Raw genomic sequence first — 27,355 nt, 5'->3', positions numbered from 1 at the left:
ACCTCTTCCCTCTCTGATCCCGATTCTCTCTGCTGTTAGAAGCTTTTCTGCACCTAAAGACACGTCTGATATTCATCAAAGGCGTCCAGCCGCCTTGAAGCGCAGCCTTCCTGCCATCTGAGGCCCGGCTGGCCGGCGGTCCGCCCTCCATGTCTCCTTTGTGCCAACAGAGGGAGGGAGGGGAGCCGCAGGTTCAAGTCCAGGCAGCAGGAACGGCGTCTTCAGCATCTGGAGGGGAGCCGCAAGCTGCAGCCGACACGCACAGTGGAAGAGGACTGCTAAAAACAAATACTTTGAGAGCTAAAACACAGCCTCGGGTCCTCGATCCACATCTTTAACACACAGACCTCAGTCCAGAGAAGGACGACACGTCACTCAACACAACAGGTCAGAAAAACATACAACGAGTGGCCTCCTCAGCCGTGGCAGAAGCACAAAGTACCCGAACAACGGCATTAAAATGGATTTCTTTCTGCCAGTGTTTACGCCCGTTTCCATGGTAACAGCAGCACAATATCTCACAAGATGCTAAAGTTCCCTCAAGATCTCGACTCCCCTGACAGCAATCCCACAGAGCATTGTGGGAAGTCCTGACCAAACACGTTCGATCCATGAAGATCCTTCATGACAGGTTCCAGGATCTGAAGGATCTGTTGCTAAATTCATGGTATGTTGGGAGTCAGAAACCTCAGGAGCTGCAGCCGGCTGAGCCGAGCGTCTGGACATCAACACACACACACACAAGGAACCAAGTGTTTCGTTAGTGAAACGAAGCTGTACTGAAGTTTTATTACATAAAGACAGATGAGCAACACACACACACACACACACACACACACACACTAAAGCATGCATGCTGTGTTTCACTCTGCCTCCTGTGTGATGGAACAGAAGATGGGTACAGACAGTTTCCTTGACAACAGCAATTGTTACAATGGAGCCACTTGGCAGGAACAAACTGTCTGCGTGTGTGTGTGTGTGTGTGTGTTGGTGTGTGAGTGTGTGTCTGTATCTTGTCAACTTGATCAATCCGAATGACCACATGCAGTGTCAAACATCTCTCAGATGCCAACACACACAGGACCGCTGCAGTTAGATCCAGTGACTTCCTGTTAAAATCCACAGTATTCTCCAGACTTGAAGTGAAACCCGTTTTATTTCAGGTTGCTTGGCTGGTCCTGTGACTTACGCTCCAAAGTAAACCAGTACATACCGTCTAATGGCCACTAGATGTCGCTGCATGACAACAGAACGCTACCGCAAAAATCGACTGTTATGACTGTATTTTACTGACAACAGTAGTCAAGTCAAGTAAAAGCTCTCATAAATGAGGCACCAAATCATTTAACACCTTAAAAAGAAGAAAAAAAAATCTTAAAACATAAATCTTACAGAGGTTGGTGTGATTGGCAGAGACAGGACTTCACTTTGGCCAAACCCGGGTTTTACAAGAGAACTCATTGATTTGGTAAATCTGAAAGAAAAACCTCAGCCCCAAACTTTGTAAAGTGAAACATTACCAAGATGAAAACAGATTTCAAACTCCAAATTATAAAAGAGCAAAAGAATAAACTTGACAGTGTCTAAAAAAACTTGAGTTGCTGCTGATTTCTTCGGTAAGTAAGAGTTTCTGGAAAGGAAGAAAATTAATCTATGATCACTGCTTTGATTTATTCATTCTTCCATGTATTAACTTTTTACTGAGCTTTTTTATTTTCTGTAGCATTACAAAGATGTCACAATTAAATTACACTTTTTATCAAATCCCTACCTTCTTTTATCCAAAAGCCATGAGGGACGTGAAAATATGATCGGCTAATAGACCTCGCGAGGGCAGATGAATGTAGAGGTCAAGAACAATAATATGTAGAAATAAATAATAAATACGCTGCGCTGATAAAGTGATTAATTACATGTGAAAAAAATGAGAAATTAGATCAGACCATTCAATTTACTAAAAGAAAAACAAAACAAGGTTTGTAATGAATAAAGAGGGAATCTGACTGACTCTGACAATCTCACTGCTTTAATTCACCAGTATATAGGACTAAATAATTCAACATTTTTGTGTTTTTCTTCCAGAAATGTTTTACGTTTACACAGCAGCATTGAAAATTATGTCTGTTTCCATGGAAACGGCAAAAACACTGAAAACAAGTTGGACTGTTATCATGGCGACTGTCAACTCCAAACCAGGACCAGGACCAGGACCAGGACCACGACCAGAAGAATCTGGACCAGGACCAGGACATCATGCTTTCATGTCTCAGGTTGATCCATGTATATTTTTTTATTTCCCAGTTTTTCACCTCCGTGCTCTGTGAGAGTCGCAGGTTTACTCATTTTCCTAAACAGCCTCGTCGGAATGAAGACTCGCATTTTCACTGGTGTTCGTTGCGAAAGCTCAATATTTAACATCACATCAGAAAACCTGCGTCGCTCGTCAGGAAGTCTGCGCGGCGCCGGGCTGCAAAACGCCGTCACGGTGTGACATTTCATCCGCTTGATGTGTCTGCGCCTCAGCAAAGCGTTCTGTTCCCAGGAACACACGAAAAAAAAAATCCAATAGCATCCGAGTGACGAGCGAGCCACTTGAATCAGGCCTTATAAAAGGCTCTTTATTGATTTGCAGTGGAGAGACATTTATAAGACACGCGGCGATCACGTATTCCCCGTCCTGCATCCGCCTCACGCTGAGACGAAGTGGGTGCTTATGGGTAAAAACACTGAGACACAATACCGGCAAGCAATCCCATGTTTCAGTGATCCAGACAGACGTGGGAGTGGTGCTGATGCCTCGACACGACTTCCTTCCATAAGGGAAACAACAGAGACCTGTGAACTTCTCTGACTGTTTTCCGAGGGTCTTTGGTGATCAAGACCATCAAACCAGCATGATGGCAACGATAGACCACGGTGCAACACTGCAGACCAGACACAGACCAGCGCTGACTACCACAGACCAGCAAAGACCTGAATCACGGCAGCGCAGACAACAACTGGACCAGCTTAAAGCAGTACCAGGCTACCAGGGACCGTGACTGACCAGCGCTGACTACCATAGACCTCCATCAGACCAGAACAGACCACTGCAAATCATGCTGCCATGGACAGCGCTGAAATGAACCAGACCTGCACCAGACCAGCATGGACCTCCGTAGACAACCACAGAGAGGGATCAGAACAGTGTAGACCAGCACAGACCAGCACAGCGCTGGACCATAAAACAGCCTCATATGAGCCAGGCAGGTGATTATCTGGTATTGTTCGCATGTCTGAAGGCGACACCCAGCATTTCCTACATGTTGAGCAAATGTTAAATACCAGTGGAACAACTCTGAGAGCCAAGCACCAACATTTCATCACAGCAGATGGCTCGGATCACTTGTTTAATAAATCACCGACGGAGGCCAAGACCGCTCCAGTTGTATAAACACGCCGTCCAGCTACGTGCAGCTACGAGCGCGTTTCACACCAGCCTCCGTCACCATGTATGAGGCCGGTGCAGCTGAGATTACAGACGTGTGTTTTTCACGCCAAACACTAAACACAGATGAGCGAACATGCAGAACACGACCAGTGACAGAATTTACGGCTGGACCGCTGCACGTGGCGGCCGGCTTATTTACACAGCTGCACAGAGGAAGTATCGATCCGGGGCTGCAGACATATTGATGGTGATTAGAGGAACTGCCAGAGGAATAAAGGCTTCATGCTGCTGCAGGAGCTTTCAGACATCAATTCATCAGCCGGCCTTAACCACGTCAGGGTGCTGGTACTGAGAGAAGAGCGTCCTGTACCAGCCGACAGGTCTTAGGCGCACAAACGAACCTGAAACACATGATTTCAGTCTGTCTGAGGAAACCGGAGAACACAGGGGAGAGGAGGAACACGGAGGACGCAGAGCTTCGTGGAGCTCTCTTGATTTGAGGGTTATTACGTTCTTTATGTCTTAAGAACCGGTGAGCCTGCAGTTCGGGTCGGCGGTGGTTCAGGTGGCAGCGTGGTTATCTCCCAGAAGGTTGCACGTTCGATTCCCATCTCCCCTGTGGGCAAGACGCTGGCTGGACTGAGCGTCTCGCACGGCAGCCGACCGTAATCATCACTGTAAAACTCTTCCAGCTCCACTCAAGTGGTGGAAAAATTCACTAACGTCACAAAACTGTCAACTTTTACAAGCATTTCCATCCAAAGAGTCTCATTTATTCAAAGTAATACGGTTCCATAAACTGGCTGAATCGAAGCAATGGACACAGCTGGAGCCGATTTCATCTTCTGTGGTGAAAAACTGGCAAACGAAAGTTTGAGGCTGCGGAAGCTGAAGCGGCTCCAGTTCACCGAACAACAAAGAAGCCGAGTTTAACGCACAGTGTGTCATGAGGTTCCTTCTTTTATTTTCTTGTGATTGCAGGGTGTGGCGGGATGTGGCATCACCAAGGTTTACAACAGCATGGAAAACATTTGGGCCATTCAAGAGTAATAAGGTAGTAAATCACTGTCTATCAGTTAAACCAGGGTTTCCCAGGCCTGGTCCTCGGGGAACACTTCCTGCATGTTTTGGATGTCTCCCTCTTCCAACACACCTGATTCACTTGACCAGCTCGTCACCAAGCTCTGCAGAAGCCTGATAACAATCCTGATCATTTGAATCAGGTGTGTTGGAAGAGGGAAACATCCAAAACATGCAGGATAGTGTTCCCCGAGGACCAGGGTTGGGAAACCCTGAGTTAAACAAGGAAGCCAAGGCATGCAGAGAAACACCAGTCACAAACCAGCTTCGGTCCTGAAGTCCGTCAGCCAAAACCAGAAAAACAAACAGAGATGAAGGGAATGTGTCTTTAAAAATGAACGGCAGGCCAAAACAGGAACAGCGGCGAAGGAAGGAAGACTCCTGTGTCAGAAATCCCAGGAAATCCCAGGACAGTCGAACGCCGGACGACGCCCAGCCTGATCTGAACGCCAAACCAGAGAACCACGTGGCCGAGGAGACGCGGTATCGGGGATCAACAGGCCACTCAGACGCTAAGTCAATACAGGCAAATGGAGTTAAAAACATTAGATTAGCAAGACCTACTGGACGTGAACCAGGATGTATACATCCTCTTCTGTAGAAGAATATAAAAATAAAAACTGTACGTGCTGCTTCATAGTCCTTTAATATAATAGCAATGAAAAAGGGACTAATTTAGCACCGTGGGGACGAGTTCGGAGACACAGTAGCAGATAAACACGGCTGGTGGAGAAGCTGCTTCGTGTGTTTATAGACTTTTAGATTTTATGTGGCATCGTGACTCTTAAGAATTTTGCTTCTTAATGTTTTTTTTTTTTTTTTTTAAGTCAATGTTATCTTGGAATGCTTGGTCTCTTGTGGGCCAGTTTTGGTCCACAGGCTTTATGTTTGACACCCGTGAACTAAAGTAAGTGAATTCAGATCTACAGAAAGTCAGTTTATTCTCACGTCATACTTGAAATCGTGAGGAAATGTACAACCAAAAATGTCACCAGCTTTAATCACATCAGAATGTCACTGGTAAAAAAACAATACTTGATTCTAAACATATCGTAACGGAGGCAGAATCAGCCGTTACCGTGTCCAGCAGCATCTCCTCCACCAGCAGAGCATTTCCCCGCCGAACCGCTGCTCGGCTCCGGCGATCGCTTCTGAACGGCCTCAGCTGCTCATGACCGATCGCGTCTCAGGTGACCTCTGAACTCTGGCACCCTCTCACAGTCCGTCAGGGTTTGGATAAGGATTACCCAGAAAGACACTGGGCTCCACACTTTGTACTGAACATTGAGAACAAAACGCTTTAAATTACTATCATAACGTCTTCATTTGATCTGCTTCCATTTCCTCTCGGGAAAACAGAAACGGTTTCTTGTTCTAACCGGACTGTGTCTGTCTGAGGTGGGACGAGTGGTGGAACCGCGAGGAGAAGACAAAGACGACACAAAACATGAAGAAGACGAAAGAAGAAATGATGCAGAAAAACAAGAAAATGATAAATGTTACAAAGAGGAAGGAGACAGAGGAGAAAATGATGAGTAGAGAGAGGAGGAAGGAGAAGGTCATGAAGAGGAAGAAGGTCAAACAAGGATGAGGAGTGAGGAAGAAGAAAAGAGGACAAAAAAGATAAAAAACGGTGAAAATCGAGAAGATGACAAAGAAGATAAACTCAAAAGACCAAAAGGACTTGAAGTCGGTCCATTTCTCGGAACATCCTGCTGAAGCTGCCGCCTCGTCTTCACCGTTTCTGAACTTCCACCTCCTCAAACCTCTGTCCACTGGCTTCCCCCGTCTCGCTCCAGACGTTCTGATCCTCACGTCTCCGTCCTCCTTCCTCATCCGCCTCGCCACGTTTCCCACATCTCGCAGCTGCAGAGGCAGAACAGCAGGAAGCGCTTCCTCCTCCCCCTCCTCCTCGGTTTGATAACAGCCTGTCACAAACACTCACTGTCTCCTCGGAGAGCGCCGGCGGCTCCCGGCCGGCCACGGCGGTCCTGACAGGCGGGGAGACGACAATTGCATTTGCAGGCAGACGGAAGGGAAGAGAGGTGCTAAGAGAGAAAAGAGCAGCGCTTCTCCTCCATGCTTCATCTGTTCATCCGCCCTTTGATTGGACAGTGATTGTTATAAGTCGACCTCATTGGAAACCAGGAAAGGGCAGCGGCGTAAACAGATTATGCAATTACAACACCTTAATGTGACACGAGGTGGGCGGGGCCGGCGGGGGTCCGCTGCTGTGATTCAATCCGCTGCTTTCCTCCCGTGGCACTTGGTCCTGGTATTTGACTGATCTGAACTGACGCTGACCTGAATTCTCCGCCGCCGAAAGAGACGTCAGGCCGACGGGAAGAGGACGGCGAAGGGACGGACGCTGACTCTCTGTCAGGACAAACAGCTCGAGCCAGGATGGCAACGTGACGGCCGTTTCAATCTTCTGCTCTGCAACTGAATGCCCCGTCGGCACCAGAACGCTGAGTCAGCACATGAACGCCTCGTCTGCACGTGAAAGCCTCATTTGCACTTCAAGGGTTCATCTGCGCATGAACACCTTGTCTGCACAATAATGCCCCGTCTGCACCTGAACGCCTCGTCTGCACACAAACGCCTCATCATTTCACATTTCTGTAAATGTGACCGAACCCAGAAACACTGACATTTATTTGAGAACCACTGAAGAATTTCTGGTAGCTTTTTTTGCCAGACTGATTTAAAACGGTCAGAGTTTGTAAATATTAGAGCTGCTAAAAATGCTCTATAAACTGGATGCTAGAGGAGGAAGATGCTCTATAATCTGGATGGTTCGGCGGACTGAACTTCTTTCTTGTCGGCTGTTTGGATGAAAACCCTTGAAAGCGACGGTCCTTATGAATGTGGAACATTTCGTTTACAGTCTTCCTTGAAAGAGTCTTTACTGTCCGGGACTCAAACTGCTTTCACCTCAGATGAGTTTATGATGCCTGATAAGACTCTGCATGATAATCTGGAGTCCTGTTGTTTGACCTTCAGTGTGATATGATAGATTTATACAGAACGGCAAAGACCAGCGATAAGCTGCAGAGTTCTGCTGCGACCTGCTGCCCTGCGGCTTGTTTTCAATTCTCCTCAACACTTTTCTGAGGCGACATTTTACCTGGATGTGTGTTGTGTGTATCCACTGATCAAAAAGAATTATGCCCTTCATCATGTACATATTTATAATTTTATCTTCATTTTGTTTTTCTTCTCATGATTTCTGTTGAAGAAAAATGAGAGATGAAGCAGGAATGGAAAACTGATCGACTACAGGCATTTATTAAAATTACAGTTTAAAATGTATTTATTTTATGCACAATTGACTTTCAGGCCATAAATAAATGGAGTTTGGGCCACATTTTGGTCCTCGGACCAGAAGTTGTTCATGAGGGGGAATAAGACATCCTGTCCCATCATGCACCTCAACAAGACACCTGAAGACCCTCATGAGTCGCTTCAGGAGTAATTCCACTACTTTTACAGTAACCCTGTCTCTCCCGGGCAGCGGGTATCTGAAATGTGTTACACTGACAGTCGTGCACATCTTGCTGCAGATTGCTGAACTAATGACCCAGAGGTGCTGCTGCACGTGCAGCCTGCAGGACTCCCTCACTCAAAGTCTGGAAGCATAAAAAACCGCGTGTCAGCAGCACTTTTTACGACCACTCCGCTCTTATGCAATGCAAAGTGCGCTGTCTGATTAGCTGTTGCTTAACATGCTGTGGTGATACAGAGGTGGACACGCGGGGGGAAGGAGGGGGAGGAGGAGGAGGGGGAGGAAGCCCTTCGGAAGAGGAAAACAAGACGCATGCAGGCGCGTTAAAGGCGCGCGTAAAAACTGCGCGATGTGCGCAACGCGGCCGCGGCGGCGAAACCCGAGAAGATCTTGTGCAACAGTTGGTCTGGTCACCTTACACAACGCGCATCAGGCAGCGACGCACGCTGCTCCACCTCCTCCGCCTCCTCCCGCCGCGCGCTGCTCGGGATTCGATCCGCGCGGAGCGTCTCCGGCTTCAGCGCGCACCGGAGCCGGAACAAAGTTTGCGCGGCGCCGCACCCACCTGATATGCCTCCTCCGATCACGATGACATCGTAGGTGTTGCCGGGTGCAGCCATGGTGCCGTGTGCCGTGCCGTGCCGTGCCGTGCCGGGCTGTGCTGCCGCTCCGCTGTCCGCTCCGCCGCTCGACGCAGAGCGCACCGCGGAGCGCATCTGTATTAAAAGCGGCGGGCAGGCCCACTCCCACCGGGACTCCGCCCACCGGGGGGAAGCACGGGGCGGATTATCATCATCTTTATTATCAGGAGGAAGACACACACACACACACACACACACACACACACACACACACACACACACACACACACACACACACACACACACACACACACACACACACACACACACACACACGGGATTTACACTCATTCATATGCAAAGCAGCCACGCAAAAACAGTCTTATCCAACCTTTTTTTAAAAGGTCAAATAACGGTATGTCCTCTGGGGAAATAGATTGTTGAGTAATGAATTATTTAAAGCACATTCTTCCTTTCTTATCGCAAATCCTACTATATTACAAAAGTTTGTGTTCTCAGTAACGACAGTTATTCAAAAAAAATATTGTTTAATTATAGTAATCTGAGTATTTGTCATTTCCATTCCTGATCTGACCTGCAGTGAAAAACATTCTGAACACTGAGTTGACCACTCTTAATTATCTTAATAATACGCAATTTTAAGTAAAAGTAGAGTAATTACACATGTAATCTAAGAAGGAAGTTACTTGTCTGTAAACAAACCCAAATAATCAACAATTAAAGCACATTTCACCATTTTCCCCCACAAAAGATCACTATGACAGATGAACATATGTTCTCAGTAATGATTCATCAGGTGCAGTTAATTTAAAAATAAGACTTAATTACAGTCATGTAAGTATTTGTAACTCATTCTTAAATAATCTGTTGTTTGAAGTGAAAAGAGAATGAAAAACTCTCAAATGCTGTTCTATAGCTTTGAAAATAGGACTGGAATCACATCTGGAATTAAAATAGAAGTACAAAGTACTTCACTCTTTTTTCATTTAAGGCACATTTCACCATTTTCTCCACTAAATCACAGTATATTACACAAATGCACGTCTGCTGAAGAACTAGTTACAGAGCTCAAAACTGTAATCAATTAGGCAGGTAATCCAAATAACTAATCCCACATAAGTAATCCCTCATAATTCAATACGTCTTCTTCTACTGAATAATCTATTACCCGAAGTGAAAAAATACTGGGACTGTACAAAAGTAGTCAAATTGTGTTGTTATATAGCCTCAAGAATGCCGATTCCCCATCGCCGATGAGTTAAAAGAATTAAATTTATTAAAGGAAGTTGCTTTTTCTGAAGAAATACAGAGTAACTTACTTTGTACCATAATTTCAGTTTTATTAACAACAGTATTCTGATCTAGCACATTTTCAGCAGTTTATATATTATGTTCAATAAATTTTTTGGAACAAATAAGTTTTCATATTGATCAGACAGGTTCACCGTCTTCAGCTCAGACTACAGCTAAACATGGAGTTCCCCAGGGTTCTGTGTTAGAACCTCTACTCTTCGCTCATACATGTTTCCTGGAGGGAAGATCATCAGGAAACCAGCTGATCCTGATCAACTCTTAAACCAGAAGCTCCCTGTACGTCTGCAGTGTTTCAGAGTGTTTGACCTTTTACGAGATACTACAGGCTATATCCAGAATTTTTTTAAATCTTCAGAATTTCAAAATGTTTACAACCAAACTACAGGCTTTTTTTTTTTAATAAAATAAAACCCCTGATGCTCAGTTCTGGTTAAAGATCATTTGTCTTGAGGAGAAGACACACGGGACAAATACTGTGTTTTTTTCCAGTAACTTTATTGATATTGAAGCCCAATTTATTTCAATAATTACTTTTAATTCAAAAGCTGTTTTTCAGTACGTCCAAAATGTGATTCAGTATTACATATTGGAGGCATTTTTTGTGTAAGATGTATTTCTATTAGTGTATTTGTGCAGGACATTTCTCAGAAAGGTCTATTTCCAGTTATTTGGATGTGTTCACCTGAGAGAACACACACCGTTTCCAAAATGATTTGTTAAAGCAAAACTTTCTTGAAGTAAAAATGCAAAACAACGCGTCTTCACTTGACGGGTTGTCATGTAAACAGGGTCTTGGTGTGTTTTTCTTGCAGGTATCTGCAAAGCGACGGATCTGTTGGAAATATGTTTGACTATCATTGCTAAATGCTTTATTGACAACTGCACAGGAGACTAGAAGTAAACTAATCAAGAAGAGCCCTATGAACGAACCGCTTGCATTGCTAAATATTGACTGAGTGCATCTTATCTATGCTCACTGAGTGCGTTATCCTTTTCCCGTTGGAAATGATTACATCTGTTGTGACTGATTGCATCTGTTGCATTGTTTCCATAACAGTTTTACCAACCTTTAACCAAGAAACACTTGTCAGCTCCACCCTGTTTGTGAATTAAAGCTGGGAGGAAAAGTTTCTCACCAGAGAAAATAAGTGAGCTCAACCGGGGCGAACGGTGTTTCTCTCCTTGCAAGTAATTTTGACTCTGCCTGATTCATTCTGTGTTTGTGTCCTAATTTTCTTTAACTATTTCAGGGGAAAGAACCTGACAGGATCCTTTCCTGTTACTGCACCAGGCAGCTCATTGTACACAACACCAGGAGTTTAAAAAGAAGGAACAGTTTCTTTCATCTTCTGTCGGCATTCAGTTGATTTGAAGAGAAGTGATACATTACTGCAGGAAGAGTCAAATCTCCAGGATAAAGTCATAAAGAAAAGAGTTTGATGTGGAACTTTATGGAGAGCAGAGAGCTGCACTATCATTCCACTGCATTAGGAGCAAAGTCCATGTCCTGGACAGCACTTTGTAAATATTAGATATAAAAAGGAGTGGAAAGAGCACGAGCTGAGTTATATGACTCCAGAGAAAATAGCTGAGCAGGCAAAGTGTGACTGAGACACCCGGGAGTTTGTTATAAATCTGCAGATCAAAAGGTTTGAGTCTCAACTGCGGGTTTTCTCCCAGGTCACTTTTAAATGTGAAAGTAGCAAAGTCAATCGTGGTGGAAACTGCAGCCAGTAGAAGGAATTTTTATATATATAAAAAAAAAAAGATCTTTCACAGTGTATATGTAAAAACGTTGACAGTATTTAAGATTTGCTGTTGAGTTTGAAGGTGCGAGGTTTCTTCTGTGCTTTAGGGGGCAGCAGTGAGCTGCAGTGCGTTCAGGTTTTCGCAGGTTGTTTTCAGCTCTTACCAGAAGCTCCGCTTCCTGTTCTCCGGTCAACCTGCAGGACGACCAGGCGCCAGATTTCCAGTTTGAGGCTGGACAGGCTAATGCTAGCTGGTTAGCATGCTAACTTCACCAGGTGTGAATTTAACGACATCGTGGTTGTACAGGCCAAGGCTGAGTCAAGACCTGAACTACGGTAAGACCAAGACAAAAGGGGGAGGAGCCGGATCGTCTGGCTGCCGCAGGCAGGAAGGACCTCCTGTAGGGTTCTGTGGGTCACCTCCGAGGTCTCAGGCCTCATGACCCAACATGTTCTGACAGGACGTCAGTGTGGTTTACAAGGACATCCCAGGACCAGGACAAGGCCAAGACCATGGCATCCCAAAACCAAGACAAGGCCAAGACTAGGGCACCCCTAGACCAAGAGAAAGCCAACACCACTATAAGGCCAAGACCAGGGAACCCCAAGACCAAAATGAGACTAACACCCCTTTCCCACTGCAACTAGCGGGTCGACCCGTGTTTTCGACCCACTAACGATTGCCTTTTTAGACCCCTTTCCCACTGCTTGCAGACCTTCGTCTCACCTCCTGCTGGCGAGCCGCGTCGCTGCGTTTTCCCGCGCTGATGGCGTCCCACATTGATGACATCATCAGGAGCACAACGAAAGTAAACAATGCAGCAGAACACCATCCCCGTTACCTGTAGACAAATCTTCTCTTCCCCACGGTTCAGGAGAAGCTCTCTGGTCTCGCTGTCCTGCCAATGCTGGGTCATCTGGGCGAAGGAAATCTCACGCTGTGTCCAGAAACAACAACTCATGCGCTAACGTAGCCGCGCTGCGTCGACGTCATCACGTGAGTCCCCGGATATGTCCCTGCTGCAAAAGGCTGGTTGAAAGCTGACCCGGTAAATTCCCGGGTCGATTGCAGGGTCGAACGACCCGGGTCGAAATGCCGATTAAACCCTTTCCCACTGCCACGAGGAGCCGATTGTTAGCGGGTTTAAACAGGTTTTTTTTGGCCAGTGGGAAAGGGGTATAAGATCTTAAGGGACCAAGACCAAATAAAGGTCAAGGCCAGAACGTCCCAAGACCGAGATTTTACAGGGCCGAGGCTGAGTTAAGACCATGTTTTAGAGAATGTGGTCTTCAGATCGCTCTTGAGTCCTACAACCCTCGTAGTCGCGCCGCCCTTGGCGTCCAGTCTGTCTTCTCCATATTGATTCAGTCTGAATGTTTCAGTCAAGAGAGTCTTGAAAGTGAAATATTGTGCCGTACTGGACTGTGAGGCAGACCGGGCTGAGTAGACCGGGAGCTTCAGGGACCAGGACTTGGAGTCTTCCCTGGTGTTGGGTCCTGAGGGACCTCCTGTGTGCAGGTTGGAGCTCCAGCACAGCTCACTGGGACTGACCAGGTTTCTGCAGAGCTCCAGGATCTCCACCTGTTCACGTGAAGCAGGTGTGCCGGAGCGGAGACGCATCTGAAACCAGGACGGCGGTCCTAATCCGGGTCGGACCGGGTCAGCCTGCCAGATCCAGGACCAACTTCCAGGATTAAGTGATCATGTCTCTTCTCTGCTCTGCAGCTTGAGTTTCCAGTCCTCACTGGGTGAGGAATCACTGAGTATGAGCGCGTGAAGGGTGGAGGTTGTTTCTTTAGCTCCTGCTGCCCCCTGGTGGAGATGCGGTGTAGTTTGTTCAATCAGTTTCCTTTAAAAAATAAATTGTGAAGTCTCAGTGAAGTGTCAGGTCTCTGTGTTGTGATGAAACGTGACATGAAATTAAATATTTTAGGATAAAACAGTGTCTTTAACTTTTATTTTTCATACAAATCTATAAATAAAAGTCATTTAAAACAACTTTTCTCCTTCTTTTAATAGGTAAGTCTATTCAGTTTCTTCATGATTATGAAATATTTGAATATTTTTTAAATCTTTAAGATTTAAATGTTGACACATGTTTATATAAGTACTATTTAGTTTCAAAAAGACTGACTGCATTTGCAGCTATGATTTGCAGATTATTGCTGATTCTCATTTCATCGCTTTGAGCACCCGTGTCAAAAAGTGAAGGAATTGTAGACATATTATAAAAATATGAAGTGTAAAAATGAACGACAGCTGAACTCAAAAGAGACGTTATGAGCAGGATTGTATGTGATGGAGACTGAAACATGAATGTCCAGGTCAAAGGTTATTTAATGATCTGATGGTCAAAGGATAAAATCTGTTTTTCATTCTTTTAATTATATGTAATCCATGTTATTTATTTCTATTTTTTTAAAAGCATATTTATTTTTTTGCCTCTTTAGAAGAGCACTTTTATTCATTTTTTAGTGTGACCATTCTTAAGTACATGTTTTAATATTAAGAATTTATCTTTTTCATTCAATTGTATTTTTTCATTTGACTTGTTTCTGACTTCATTTTTATTTCAATCTTTTAATTACACATGTATAAGATTATCAGACAACCTTTTTTGTCTGTAATGTTTATTATCTTTAGACTTTTTAAACATTACAATGTGACATATGCATAATCTTAAAATGTTTTAATTTATCTATGTTTTTGATAAATACTTAATCATGTTTCTCTGTCTGGGAGAACGAGATGTCAAAGCGACATCAAGGCGAGGTGGATCTGATGAATCATTTCGCTCTTCCAGACTCCCCTGAGTTTCAGCCGACGGGTGCGAAGTGACGAGCCCCACAGTGGGTTAATCTCTCCATGATTGTGGTTAATCCTAATCCCCACTTGCTGAATTAGCTGCTAAAGTCCCACGTTAGCAAATCGCTGTCCTTTCAGGGAGGAGGAAGAGTAAATCCCGACCCCTCATCAACACCGTATCGTGCAAAATGATTCATTTCAACCCTTTTTGTTTGGACTCAAAGTCGACTTGGTGTGATGTTTAAATGCTGAATGTTAAGTTCACGTTTATAACATTTCATTTTTGATGCTTTAAGATGCAGAAGAAACAGTTTAAAGTTACATTGATGACTGGATTTATTCGGCTACACTAAACAAACTCCCTTTAATCCATTTTCAACTTTAATCAATCATCAGTTATGGCTCCTGTCGCGACTTGCAGTCAGTTTTAATGGTACAAAATCTAGTGAAATGTCCAAAAAACTTCACTTCTGGCAGCTGAATTCTGCAAGTTCCTCCAAACCCCCGCTGACAGCAGGCTCTGAGGCTAATGCTAGCTAGCTAGTTTTCATGACAACATCCCTGATGTCTCAGCTCGGGTCTCCGTGTTGTTTCCTATCTGCTAGTCAGAAGAAATCTGTTTAAATAAATCAGTATTTTGAGTGTTTGACCTCCTGAGTGTGTGTGGGAGGTGTTTTTGTCTTCAACACTCATTTCTGACGGTGTCAGCAGCACAAACAGCAGGAGAGCAGAGTGTGAAACACTCCAGGTCAGACTGAAGGTCAGACTCCCGATCAGTTCTCCAAACAGCAGAGGGCAGCAGGAGCCCGGGACAGACCCTCAGCCTGGAGGGGAGGTCTGGAGGACTCAACCTGAAACCAAACACTCCCCGCTTCAGCCCGCAGACAAGAACCCACACCATTCAGATCAGGTCAAAGGTCGCTGAGCAGAGCAAATTATATGGGAACAGTCAGAGAGACGCAGAAAAGAGAGGATCCAAAAGAACATAACAGAATCATGAAAATTCCAGAGAAAAACAGTGTTTGGATTAAAATATCCTCCCATCACGGACTGAATGGAGGCAGTAAATCTTTCTGCGGCCATTTTTATATCGCCACACAAAGAGGTGGAAAAGAGACGGTAATGAGGCTTCATCAGATCAGGTGGTCCAAACGCTCAGCTCGTTTAATAGTGCGGCTCGCACACACACACACACACACACACACACACACACACACACACACACACACACACTGCCAGAGCTTCTCATTAAGTTCAGATGAACTCCGGCCGACTCTCCGACTCAGGAGGACGAAGACGGAAACACTTTCTAACGAGGAGAAACAGGAGGAGCCTCTTCTTCGCACTGGACGACTTTTCTGTTTGGTTCCTCACATCTGGAGGAGGAAGATGCTCTATAATCTGATGTTAGAGGAGGAAGCTAAATGTTGAAGTTATTCACCTTAGAAGTGCTTGTTTTTAAGGAAATAACCATTTAGCATCAACTGAAGCAAAGTCAGACAACAATGTTTCAAGTTTTTGAATCTTCATTTTGAGAAAAGTTTCACGTTTTGAGAACGATGTCCATTACGTTCGGGTTCATCCTAAAACTTGTGTTTTCAGTGGCGCCCTGGTTCGTTCACAGCTAATTCTCTCGACGTCGTCGGGTAAATGAAGCAGAGCAAAGTTTCTTCTTCTTCCTCATGAATTTCCAACCTGTGATTTAATGCAGACGTGGAAAAAGAAAAGCCGCCGGTCTCGGTTTCAGACTTCCCTTACGCTCATTACCGTGTTGGCGGTTTCTCGTGCTGACAGCCTGATCACAGGCCTCAGCTGCACGAGCCGCTAACGACGCCATCGCCGCCGCCGTCAGCCCCTCTGGCTGGCGGCGGCTGGAATCCGAAGGAATGCTGAACACTAACGAGGAGCGCCGTCCAGCGAAACGCCGCTTCCCCGTGATTTTTATGAAACGGCTGGATGGCTGTGATTAGCGTGGGGAGCGAATGTGAGCTTATAAAACGACCACATCTGCGGGCCAGACCGCCTCGCACCTGGAACCCCCCCCGGACCAGAAACGGCTTCTGACGAATGATATTTGCGTTTCTTGGACTGGATCTCCTGCCGCCGCCAGCCGGTCCTGCCTGGACCGGGTCCCGACCGCCCTCATCTCGCCCCGCCGTCGCTCCGTCACGCCACTTTCCCGGTTCGATGCTCCGTTCTGCGTTGACGCACGCCGCGTGGCGATAAAGCGGCGAATCGCCGGCTGGGACCGGCCGAGTAATGCGGCTCACGTGTGAAGCTGTCAGTCACAGTCGGGATTGAAACGTCGAGGAGAGCAACCGGAGAGTGTGTGCCTGCGGGTGGAAGCCATCAGCTGTGTGTGAATCTCAGAGCGGAGAGCCGCCGGCTGTGATCGGCGCCGCTTCGCTCATCTTATAGAACCTGGTTCCAGAGCGGCGGAGAACCTGGTTCCAGAGCGGTGGAGAACCTGGTTGCAGAGCGGCGGAGAACCCGGTTCCAGAGCGGTGGAAAACCTGGTTCCAGAGCGGTGGAGAACCTGGTTCCAGAGCGGTGGAGAACCCGGTTCCAGAGCGGCGGAGAACCTGGTTCCAGAGCGGCGGAGAACCTGGTTCCAGAGCGGTGGAGAACCTGGTTCCAGAGCGGCGGAGAACCTGGTTCCAGAGCGGCGGAGAACCTGGTTCCAGAGCGGCGGAGAACCTGGTTCCAGAGCGGCGGAGAACCTGGTTCCAGAGCGGCGGAGAACCCGGTTCCAGAGCGGCGGGCGGCTCTGCTGCTTCAGTCGCTCTCATCTGGTGCGTTTCTACGGCTTCGGTGTTTCAAGTGAAAATGCCGCGTTTCGCCTTTACACAGCAACGTTGAGTAACTACCAAGTCCAGAAGAAGATGGACCGGGACCGGGACTGGGACCAGGACCAGGGGAGTCTGGACTGGGAATCATGACACTCTTTATTTTATTACTCTCTCTGAAGCACGTTTGAACACACATCACCTTCAGGTCAAAGTTGAAGCATTAGCAGGATATTGACTTTATTCACACTGTCGAGCTTTTAATGAGATGGTTTGATGATTCCAGGCATAGATCAATATACACACATCAATCAGCCATAACATTATGACCGTCTGACTGGTTCTGAGCAGGTCGACCCTCCTGCTCAGTCCTTACTCTCTGAAGCCTGGATTCCTCTGGAGACGTGTAGTTGAATCTGGAACAGAGATGTTGGCAGCAGCTCCAGGAGGCCGTGAGGCAGAGCCACGGTCTACCAAGAGCTGCAGGACCAGAGACGCTCTGAGGGCCGTGTGGTCGCACAGACACGGTCAGCGGTCTTAATATTATGGCTGATCGGCACAAAGGTTGGTAGGTGGCAGCGTTGAGCCACGATGAGTGTGGACAGATTGGGAACAAACTCCTGAAGCAGAGGATTGAAGCTGTTCTGCAGGAAGAGAAAAGTGAATCCATGCTGTCAGTATGAGACATGATACAGCGGCGGCGCAGGAATGCTCAAAATAAACTGATGTAAACAGAAAATTAGCATTAAACAATGATCTGAAGCCTTTTCTGGGTGAAACGGGCCTAAATAAACCCTTTAAAGCTCGTGTCCGGAGTTTTGAAAGAGAGAGGTTTTTTTTTAATCCAACATCTCGAGGTTCCCCCTCCCTCTGCTTTCATGAGCGACCAAGCCACGCCCCTTTAATTGTGCACGCTATTATCCGTTGGGTGAAAATGAGAGCCTCTGAGTCCTACAGCATCCTCCATGTTGAGCTGTTTCCGGTGGATGTTCAGCAGACAGTGGATATATAAGAGGTGAGCGCGGCGGCTGCAGCGGAGCTAACTCTCCTCTGCTGGGCGAGCGGCCGTGCTCTCTGGCTGCTCCACACGTTGACTGACAGCACGACAAGGCGGAAGCTCGAAATCTATTGGCTGAAGCTGACCGGCGCTTTTTTGGATAACATGGGGGTCTATGAGACGAAGGCGGGGCTCATAAATACATTTTTATATTGCTTGATGCTAATATTATATTGTAGTATGGAACCAGACTGACACATTGAAGCTCTGTTGAAAAATGATTCATACGTTGGAAACGAACGGAAACTCCGGACACGAGCTTTAAACTGGGTTTCAGAGGAGCTCACTAGCGCCCCCTGACTTCTGAACAACTGTCTGAATTTTTCACCACTTCTTCAAAATGGGAAGAAAATGCTGAATCCTTGATGTGGTGTTCTTCGACCGAAGCCCAAAGTGAAACAACAGAGTTTGCTGAGGAGTTTTTTAATGTTTCAGCGTCTTTATTTGCTTCCATGAACTGAATCCGCTCTGGATTCTCTCTGGTTGAGAAACAAAAAGAGCTTTAATGATAGAAAAACCACATTTTGGACAACGAAGACAAGTGGAGGAGGTCAGCGGGTTCACACACACACACAGACACACACACACACACACACACGCACACCGAGCGAAGTACAGAAGGGTCTGAAGGTCTGTGTTCACCGAGCTGCAGATAAGCTTGTTTCCTCTGAGACACGTCGTCAGAAACGATACGCCTCAGGTGAGAGGCGGCGGCGGCGGCGGCGGCGGCGGAGAGCGGCTGCCGGTACGATAACAATGACAGGAACCAAGACAGATAGATTACATATTGAAGCCGGTGCCGGTGACAGTCTGTTGATGGTCGGCCCCGGCCGAGTCGCCCCCCCCCCCCCCCCCCCCCCCCCCCCCCCCGATCTGCCGGAATCCCCCCCGCCCCCCGGGACTCATCTTCCCGCCGCTCCTCGTTTTACCGTCCTCGATGAGCCGCTCGTGTCTGACACGGCGAGATGAGAGTCAGCGGGGAGAGTGTGAAGCGCTGCCGGCTGAGCGAGCAGGTCTACAGATCCGCCACGTGTCCCGCCTGCTGGGCTCCCGGACTGCCGCGCCGCCGGATGCGAGGCCTCGCTTCGCTCCTCTGGCGGGCGCGTTGTGTTTTACGGGAGAAAGGCGGTGCAGATACGCGTCGTGCCGCGGTTTGCCGAGCGTGTGTGTTATGAATTACGGAGGCCTGTAATGAGTGCGGTTCTCCCGGCGCTCTGCGGTGTCTGAGGAATCTGCTTCGTGCGCACTTGACTGAACGGAGACGGCGTGTAGCGTGTTGAGTCCGCGTCCCGCGGGCCGCGGCTCGGGTTTCAAGGCCCGCGCGAGGGCGATCCGGCCGCTGCAGGCCGTCGCTCCCCGGCCAACGGCCGGCATCTCTGGGGGCAAATTCCTGATCCGATAACCGAGCCGAGCGCTCCGGTCCGCGGCTCCTGAGAGTCTGCGGGGTCTGGGAGGGTCCGGGGGGGTCTGGGAGGGTCTGGGGGGCCGGCTCAGCTGCACTCCTCGCAGTTGCAGGCCAGGATGTATCGGTACGTGGCGGTGATGCGGGTCCCGCCGGCGCAGCGCAGCCGCACCGCCTTCAGCTTGGAGGTGTGCGGCCGGCAGCAGGAGCAGGTGCTCTTGAAGGGCTGCTTGAGGACGGAGCTGAAGGAGATGAGGGGGTCGGAGCGGGTGGTGTGGCTGCAGTGGCCCTCGCAGCGCGCCAGCAGCACCATCTGCAACACACACAAGGAGGAGCGGCGGTGAGGGAAACACACTCCGGCCATTCTTTCTGGTCTGTGGCGACCTGCGGGCCGCGGCGGCGGCGGCGAACACAAAGAGGACAGTGTTTCAGGAGGCGGCTCGGCCCCGATGGCGTCTTCGGCCTTGCACCTGCACGGCGGGAGATAGCAGCAAGAGCCGCCCCGCATTCCTCCACGGCGGCCTGGCCCGACAGGCCGTTCACACCACGGTGTTTTCAGAACGACGTTTCTATGGAAACGCCCTGCAGTTAGCATGCCGGAACACTAGCTGGCGCTGCTGTTTGCTGCATGCGGACCCTTAGCTCAGGGTTTTTCTGCCAAATCCCCATTTAAATGAAAATCACTCTCATTATTGACTCAATTATCTCTAAAATGCTCACATTTGCCACATGATTGGCCGTCAGTACATTATTGGCTGAGCGTAGCGCCTTCGCTAGTATAGCTAGCAGTCGTTATGTCATGAAATAAAGTGGATAAAAGATGGTTAATGAAAAAAATCACTATTATTTACTGAACATGAAATATAGAAAAAAGTCACATTGACTGAGAAAGATTCGAAGAGAGGGATTTACAGAGCAGAGCAGCGTTGTTCTTCCTGTGTCTCTACTGAGCATGTGCAGAACAGCTGTTCACCACCAAAAGTTGTGTTCTCCCCGTTTCCATGATTTGGAAGCATCAGATCCGTATCAACAGACTCCCAAACCGACAGCTTTGTGTTCTGACTTGAAAACCCGGAGCCGGCTCACCCGCAGGCGCGCACGGCGGCCTGATTAGCCTCGGCGGCGGCATTCCTCGGAGGGACGCCGCATTCCCGCCGCCTCCCTAAACAGACTCCCGTGTCACGTCCTTCTGTCAGCTGCTGCGTGTCGCCACTCGTGTACCCACTCTGACAAAAGCCTGTCTGGGGCCATGGCAGGGTGACACACACACACACACACACACACACACACACACACACACACACACACACACACACACACACACATACTCAGACATCAGGAGTGTTGTCGCCACTTTAAGACCATTTGTCTTTGTCCAGGCTGGAGATCAGAGCATCAAACGCTGCCCTCCCCTGTTTACCCCCCCCCCCCCCCCCCACACACACACACACACACACACACACACACACACACACACCCCTCCTGCCCCATCCACCCTTCAGAGCAGCTACTCTGAAGTGCAGCCGATACAGAAGCGACTCAGAGGAGAGCGGCGTTAGTATCCAGCATTAACTGAGGCAGGTCTCCTGTTCAAAGTCTCAGAGTAATCTGATTACATGGTCAGTGTTAAAGTAACCATGAGTCGTCAAAATCATCTGGTTTTAAAATTCCCACATAAAATTCCAGGAGGATGTTACTGTTTTGTGTGATCTAAATACTTTTCTCATTACCTTCACTGGATTTTTAACTAAAAATAAAAACTTTATTTCCATGGTATGTCGACTCTCATGGTTTCTTGTTTCTTTCTCAAAACTTAAATATCATTCGACTGTCGATATTTGAATTTTTGTGAAAAAAGAAAAAGTCTCAAAATTTTGTTTTTGTTAAATTTTAGTTTAATTTTTCAAATCTTTCACTCCATTATTGACATTTAGATTTGGTTTTTCATCTTAGAAATCATTTTTACATGTCAGAAAGTTTGAATTCATTCTTAAATCTCCACTTTATTTCTTGATATTGGTATTATCAGATTTTTCTCAACATTTGGATTTGATTGTCTCCAGCTTTTTCTTCTGTTTCTGACATTTTATTTTTCTTTGAAAACAAACAAGATATTTATTTACTCTCAGCGTGATATTGTCAGTTACTGATTTTTGTCAGAGGCTGGGGGTTCAGTGTTAGACGTTACGTCTTACTGTTGATATTTCTACTTCTAAACATTTTGAGTGTTCCACATTCCTGCTCAAATCTTGAACTGTAAATTTTTAGTGAATTTACTGAAAACTTTTGACTAAACTGTGACGATTTTAAACAAAAATTAACAAAAATGTTTCTTGTTAACAGTTTATATTTCTGTTTTATTCTCAAAGAGAGCACTTTCCCTCTTTGTTTGACGTTGTCTCTGCTTTATTTCCTAGTATGAAGATATTTTTGTCTTATTTCCACATTTTGGTCAAATCTTTTCTCAACATTTAGACTCTTTTTCGTTTCACTTTTAGGTCACAATTATGACAGAATATAAGAAAAAAAAACAACAACTGAGATACACTTTTACATTATTTTTTTCCCTTTTTTGCTGCCACCGGTTTAAGCATTTACTCAATTTACTTAGTGAAGAATTTAATTGCTAAAATTAATAATTAATATTTGTCATTAGAATTAATTACATACATTTATTTACATTTTTGATGCAATGTGATTTTGATGTGAAGTCCTAAATCTCCAACAATTATTAAATCTCAGAGAAAAAAATTGTTTTCAAAGCAAGCCAAATAAAAAGATCTGCTCTGATTTCTTTAAGTTAAATCTTAAAACATTTAAAATAGTAAAATATTCATCTGTTTTCCTGACTTTGTAAATGTGAATAAAAGTTCCTGTAAATCCAGATAAATCCAGCTGAGCTGTAAAGCTGCATGTGTTCAACACCGGTCCTGCTGAAAGGAAATAACAAGTTAAATTAGTGTTTTAATTACAGTGTTTTTCTAAGCTGGAGAAGCAATAAAAATCAGAGCCTAATCCTATTTGGTTCACAGGTTTGAGACCGGAGCTTCCAGCCAAGAAAACCACGATAAAATCCCCCGGCTGATTTCCTCTCCCCTCGGAGCCGCAGAGGATGTTATACGAGTGTTTTCACAGGCTGAGCTGCGCTCTCTGTGACATGTAGCCTGAACTTTACATGCTAAGTTAGCGGATCCAGCATTTTGACCACCTGCTTCGTGTTGTGAAGGTGTGCTGAGAGCCGATCCTTCCACTCCACACCGACCGTCACATTAAACACCACATGTGGGCTTTTCAGAGCTCGGCATCATTAGTGAGGCTTTCCTTTCCATTAAATCACCCCATGCTTCAGATCCATCCCAAACGCTCCGGTTTTACAGGATAAAATCAGAGAAGCTGTCGTGTGAGACATGAATCTGTCGGATCTGGAGTCCCGCACGTCCCACAGACGCCTGATTGATTGAAATCAGAGGAATTCGGAGACCAGACCGTTTCTCAAGCACTTCCTCATCATGTCAGGATGTTTTCAGTGAATATTTCACCACTTTTGATTGATTTCACCAATAAAACCTCCAAAAGCTAAAGGTCTGCACCAAGCTCTGACCCTCAAATCCTCACACTCATTTCATTGTTCTGCTTTTAGCTTTAAACTTTAAAGACAAAATGTTCAAATGCTCCCATTTATCAACAGGTTATCGATGTTTTTTGGGGGTTTTTTTGCACTTTCTCCAAAACTTGCTCTGGTTGGAGGTAAAATGTTGTTCTGGCTCATAACTTCTTAACATAAAAGCTAAAATTAAAAATAACTGATTTTGAACAAATAGGTCCAGTGTGGAATTTTGATATTGAACTGCGAATAAATGTTAAAAGCTTATTCGTGTACGAGGCCAGTGGGTTGTAGTACCGCCCTCCACCACTAGTGGGAGCTACAGAGTCTCCAGACAGCAGCAGACTCCAGTTTGGGTCTGACCCAGTTTCAAAGGTTAATAAGTTCAAACTTTTTATTTTATATATTTGGTTGAAATCTGCGTCTGATTACTCGACACTTTGCTCTTTACGAGACAAATTATCCTTCCTCAGTCCCCTCTGTCTTCCTTCCTTCCTTCCTTCTCTCTTCAGTCCCTCTCGCCGTTCGTCCCCTGACAGGGTTCAGGACGAAGCCGGCTGACGGCGAGCCGTCCGTCCGTCCGTCCAGCCAAGTCAGCGTCTCAGCTGAGGTGCAGGGTGTGTGTGTGTGTGTGTGTGTGTGTGCAGCGTGGCCGCGGTCCAGCGCCGCACACACACCAGCACGCCGTCCCCGAGGGCCGGAGCGTGACGGGAGGAGCGCAGGAAGACGCGGTGGAACGAACCAATGAGGGAGGCTTTCGGGGGCCGAGCGCCGGGAGACGAATGACTGTGAGCGAAGGCCTGGACGCCTTGTTGGCCGCCTCTGCTGGGTTTTCCTTCGCGTCTCCCAGGTTTTCCCGGGGATAAATAGTTTCCTGAATGTTTGTAGCAAAATAATCAACCCGTCAGCCGGACCGGTTTCGTTGCCTTAAACAACTTTTTAACTAAAACAAGCGTGCGGCGGATACGGCGAGGCAGGCTGGGTCTCAATCAGCAGCCCTTCACTGTAATCAATCTTCTGCAGACGACTGGAGCCTTTCCCAACGCTCTGTGTGTGAAGGGTCGAGTTAAAAAAGAGAAAAAACATGTTTCTGGACCGTTTTGGTTTGAGCGAGCGCATGGAGAACATGCAAACTCTGCAGAAAGGAGATCCAAGCATCGGGGGAGTGGCTTATTGTTATTAAAGTCGGTTATTGAATGACTACGATTTAAAACAAAGGAGTCGCAGTCAGGAGCCACACTGAAACATCGTCATGATAAACTTTGCTTTCTTTGTTGTGGTTCAGAGTGTTCGTGAGGAAAACGTCCACATTTTCTACAGAAAATAAGAACAAGCTCATAAAAAGTCTGAAATCTTTTCAGTTTTAATGAAACCTTCTCCTCTAGCTGTGAGCATTCTATCCTGCTCAAGGCTAGAATTATTTAAGTTTTTCAGAGCTCCCCCTCATCGCACAGCTTCCAGGCTAATGCTAGCTCGCTAGCTTTCATGGCAGCCTCAGCGATATCTCGGCTCTCAGCGTTGTTCTGGATCGGCTCCTCTTTAGAAATTTGTTATCAATCAATTTTGTTCAAAATAAATGTTTTTGAAAAACTTTTTGGTGGCTTCACGAGTCGAATTGAAGGGGCGGCTGTGGTTCAGCGGGGAGAGCAGTCGTCTCTCAATCGGAAGGCTGTTAGTTCGATTCCTGTGTCCTGCTATCTGCATGTCGAAGTGTCCTTGGGCAAGACACTGAACCCTACATTGCCCCCAGTGGGTGGACTGAGCGCCTTGCATGGCGGCCGCCTCCACTGGTGTGTGAGTGTCAGTGTGAATGGGTGAATGTGATATTGCAGTGTAAAGCGCTTTGGGCTCTGTCAGTGCAGGGTAAGAAGCGCTATATAAGTGTAGAACATTTACCATTTCTTTTCGGACAGCTTCACACCCCTGGATTAAGAATTAAGATTTAAGAGATTTAATAAAATGTGGTGATTAAAATAAATTTTGATTGAAGTAAAAGATTAAAATAAAAAACTTGAGCAATGCTTTGAAAACGATGTTAGTTTACAGGCAGACACTGATGTAGTTCTCTTGTTGGACCACTAGCGGGTGCTGTTGCTTGTTTTTGTCATGAAACCACAGACGTGGTCAACTATCTGGACCAGGACCAGGAGAACCTGGACCAGGACCAGGAGAACATGTAGACATGACTATGTTGTAACTGACATTGTATAAATAAAGCTGAACTGAACTGAAGCGTCAGGAACAGACGAAGCCTTCAGAAGTCTAAAGCGCGTCGGGTTTTGAGTTTTCCTGGTGTGTGTGTTTCCTCGTTACCTTGGAGTTGCATTTATAGATGGGGTGTGTGATGGTCTCCACGAAGTGGTGCCTCATGCAGCGCTCGGGGTCGGCGTCGCCCAGGTGCGGGTGTGCGTTGTCGCCGGCCTTGTTGCCGCCGGCGGACTGGACCAGGCCCAGCAGGGGGCAGCAGACGAGGACGAGCAGCAGGCCGGACGGCGGTCCTCCGGGGATGAAGGCCTTCATGGTGGGACCTCCCCGAGGCGCTGGGTCCTCAGGGGACGTCCACGGCTCTGCACTCTGTCCTGCTCTACTCGATGAGCTTCCGCAGCAGAAGCGGCGAGCCGGGGAGGCGGGATCCGACGGCGACTATTCGCTCTTACGGACGTCTGGCGTCAGCGGGCTGCAGGAGGAACAGAGGGAGGGTCTCCTCACCGGGACGCTCCATCGCTCGCCGGCTCAGTCCATCACGACCTGGAGGAACAGGACAAACCGGGAGGCATCAGCGGAGACGGTTTCAGAGTTCGAAATGCCGTCACAAGTTTGGAAGGAAAAGGTGTTTGAATAGCAGCAACACGAGCTGCCTTCACCTTCCGCGATTTAGAGATAGCATGATCCAAAGCCAGTGTCTTCGACAGTGGCTTCACTGGAGGACAAGTCACTCCTGAATAAACTCAGTCCTCCTTCATATTTATATGACATGAACATGAACGTCAGCCGAAGCAAAACCTGAAAAATAGTCACAGCGACTTGAGCGTCGGCGGCACTGAAAACACAACAAATTCTATCAGATTGATGAGAAACTGACCATATAAACGCACTCCGATTTGTGTGTGTGTGTGTGTGTGTGTGTGTGTGTGTGTGTGTGTGTGTGTGTGTCCTATCCTGAACTCCGGAGCTGTTGGGGATGGATCCTGCTCCTCTCGGATCTTGGATCCCTCTCAGCAGTCTGTCACCTGAAGCTGCATAAAGTGGTGAAACAGGACGGAAAATGGAAAGAAGATCTCAGGACGTACAGAAACCGGTCATTTCCAGTGACTTGCACGCCGTCGGTTTTGTCTATCAGCTGACTGTCCGTCAGCGGGAAATCCTATATCGCGCCTTACGAATCGGCCTCCGGAGTTTCTCACAGACTGTGTTGTCGGTGGAAGTGATTGACCGTTCTGAGAGCGGGCGTCCGCGGACCCGGCTCCCCGCCGAGCCTGCTTCACCCACACACAGCACACACACACAGCACACACACGCAGACGCATCAGTCCCGCAGCTTTTATTACAGGCAGAGAAACTGAATCCATGCACAAACAGCCTGCAGCCAGGCCCTTTCCTCTGCCCGGGAAAGACTTTTCATTAAAACAAATCGCTCTCCCAACCAGCCCTCCCAGGACTGCCAGTCCCGCTGCATACTTTCACATGTATTTACTTCTTTTTCCCCCCTCTCTCTCTCTCTCTCTCTCTCCCTCCCTCCCCCGGCTTCAGGGTTTTACGGCCGCTCTGACAGTAGGGTTTGCGTTGGGAGGAGCTCGGCGGGTTTGCTAAAGAGCAATGTGTTGTGAATTAGGTGTGTGGACATGTGGGGTCAGCGAGGGAGAGAGGCCGGCCGGATTATTACAGCCGAACCCGCTCGCCGTGGAAATATGTGTTGATGGCCGGACCGCTGCGCCAGGCTGCCCATAAAATATCGCTGGGTTTTGCGCATCGTGTTTTCAAATTTGTGCAAAGTGAAAGTGAAGTGACTCACTCAGCCGCG

The 27,355-nt window shown here is 47.1% G+C and overlaps 2 protein-coding genes across 2 annotated transcripts in view; both read right to left on the bottom strand.

Moving 5' to 3' along the window:
* mao (monoamine oxidase) overlaps positions 1–8,731 on the bottom strand; it is a 38,823-nt gene extending 30,092 nt beyond the window's left edge. Inside the window, exon 1 of the mRNA XM_030112145.1 lies at positions 8,581–8,731. Coding sequence (XP_029968005.1) covers positions 8,581–8,731 — 151 coding nt within the window. The remainder of the gene's footprint in view (positions 1–8,580) is intronic.
* An 11,087-nt stretch (positions 8,732–19,818) lies between these two features.
* On the bottom strand, positions 19,819–25,891 carry ndp (norrin cystine knot growth factor NDP). The gene is made up of 2 exons (XM_030111565.1): positions 25,648–25,891; positions 19,819–20,043 (listed from the first exon to the last, which is right to left on the bottom strand). The coding sequence occupies exons 1-2, from the start codon at positions 25,852–25,854 to the stop codon at positions 19,819–19,821; spliced, it is 432 nt and encodes a 143-aa protein (XP_029967425.1). The 5' UTR covers positions 25,855–25,891.
* Positions 25,892–27,355: the final 1,464 nt, after the last annotated feature.

This window comes from Salarias fasciatus, chromosome 16 (genome assembly GCF_902148845.1).
Source record: "Salarias fasciatus chromosome 16, fSalaFa1.1, whole genome shotgun sequence".
Lineage (NCBI taxonomy): Eukaryota > Metazoa > Chordata > Actinopteri > Blenniiformes > Blenniidae > Salarias > Salarias fasciatus.
The sequence above is the reverse complement of the archived record's forward strand: the minus strand, read 5'-3'. Positions and strand labels throughout refer to the sequence as shown.

Bases quoted from the DNA above. Each gene is read 5' to 3' on its own strand.
- ndp (XM_030111565.1), bottom strand. From the start codon at position 25,854: ATGAAGGCCTTCATCCCCGGAGGACCGCCGTCCGGCCTGCTGCTCGTC. The intron at 20,044-25,647 runs GTAACGAGGAAA...TGTGTGTTGCAG, and splicing joins TCTATAAATGCAACTCCAAG to ATGGTGCTGCTGGCGCGCTG.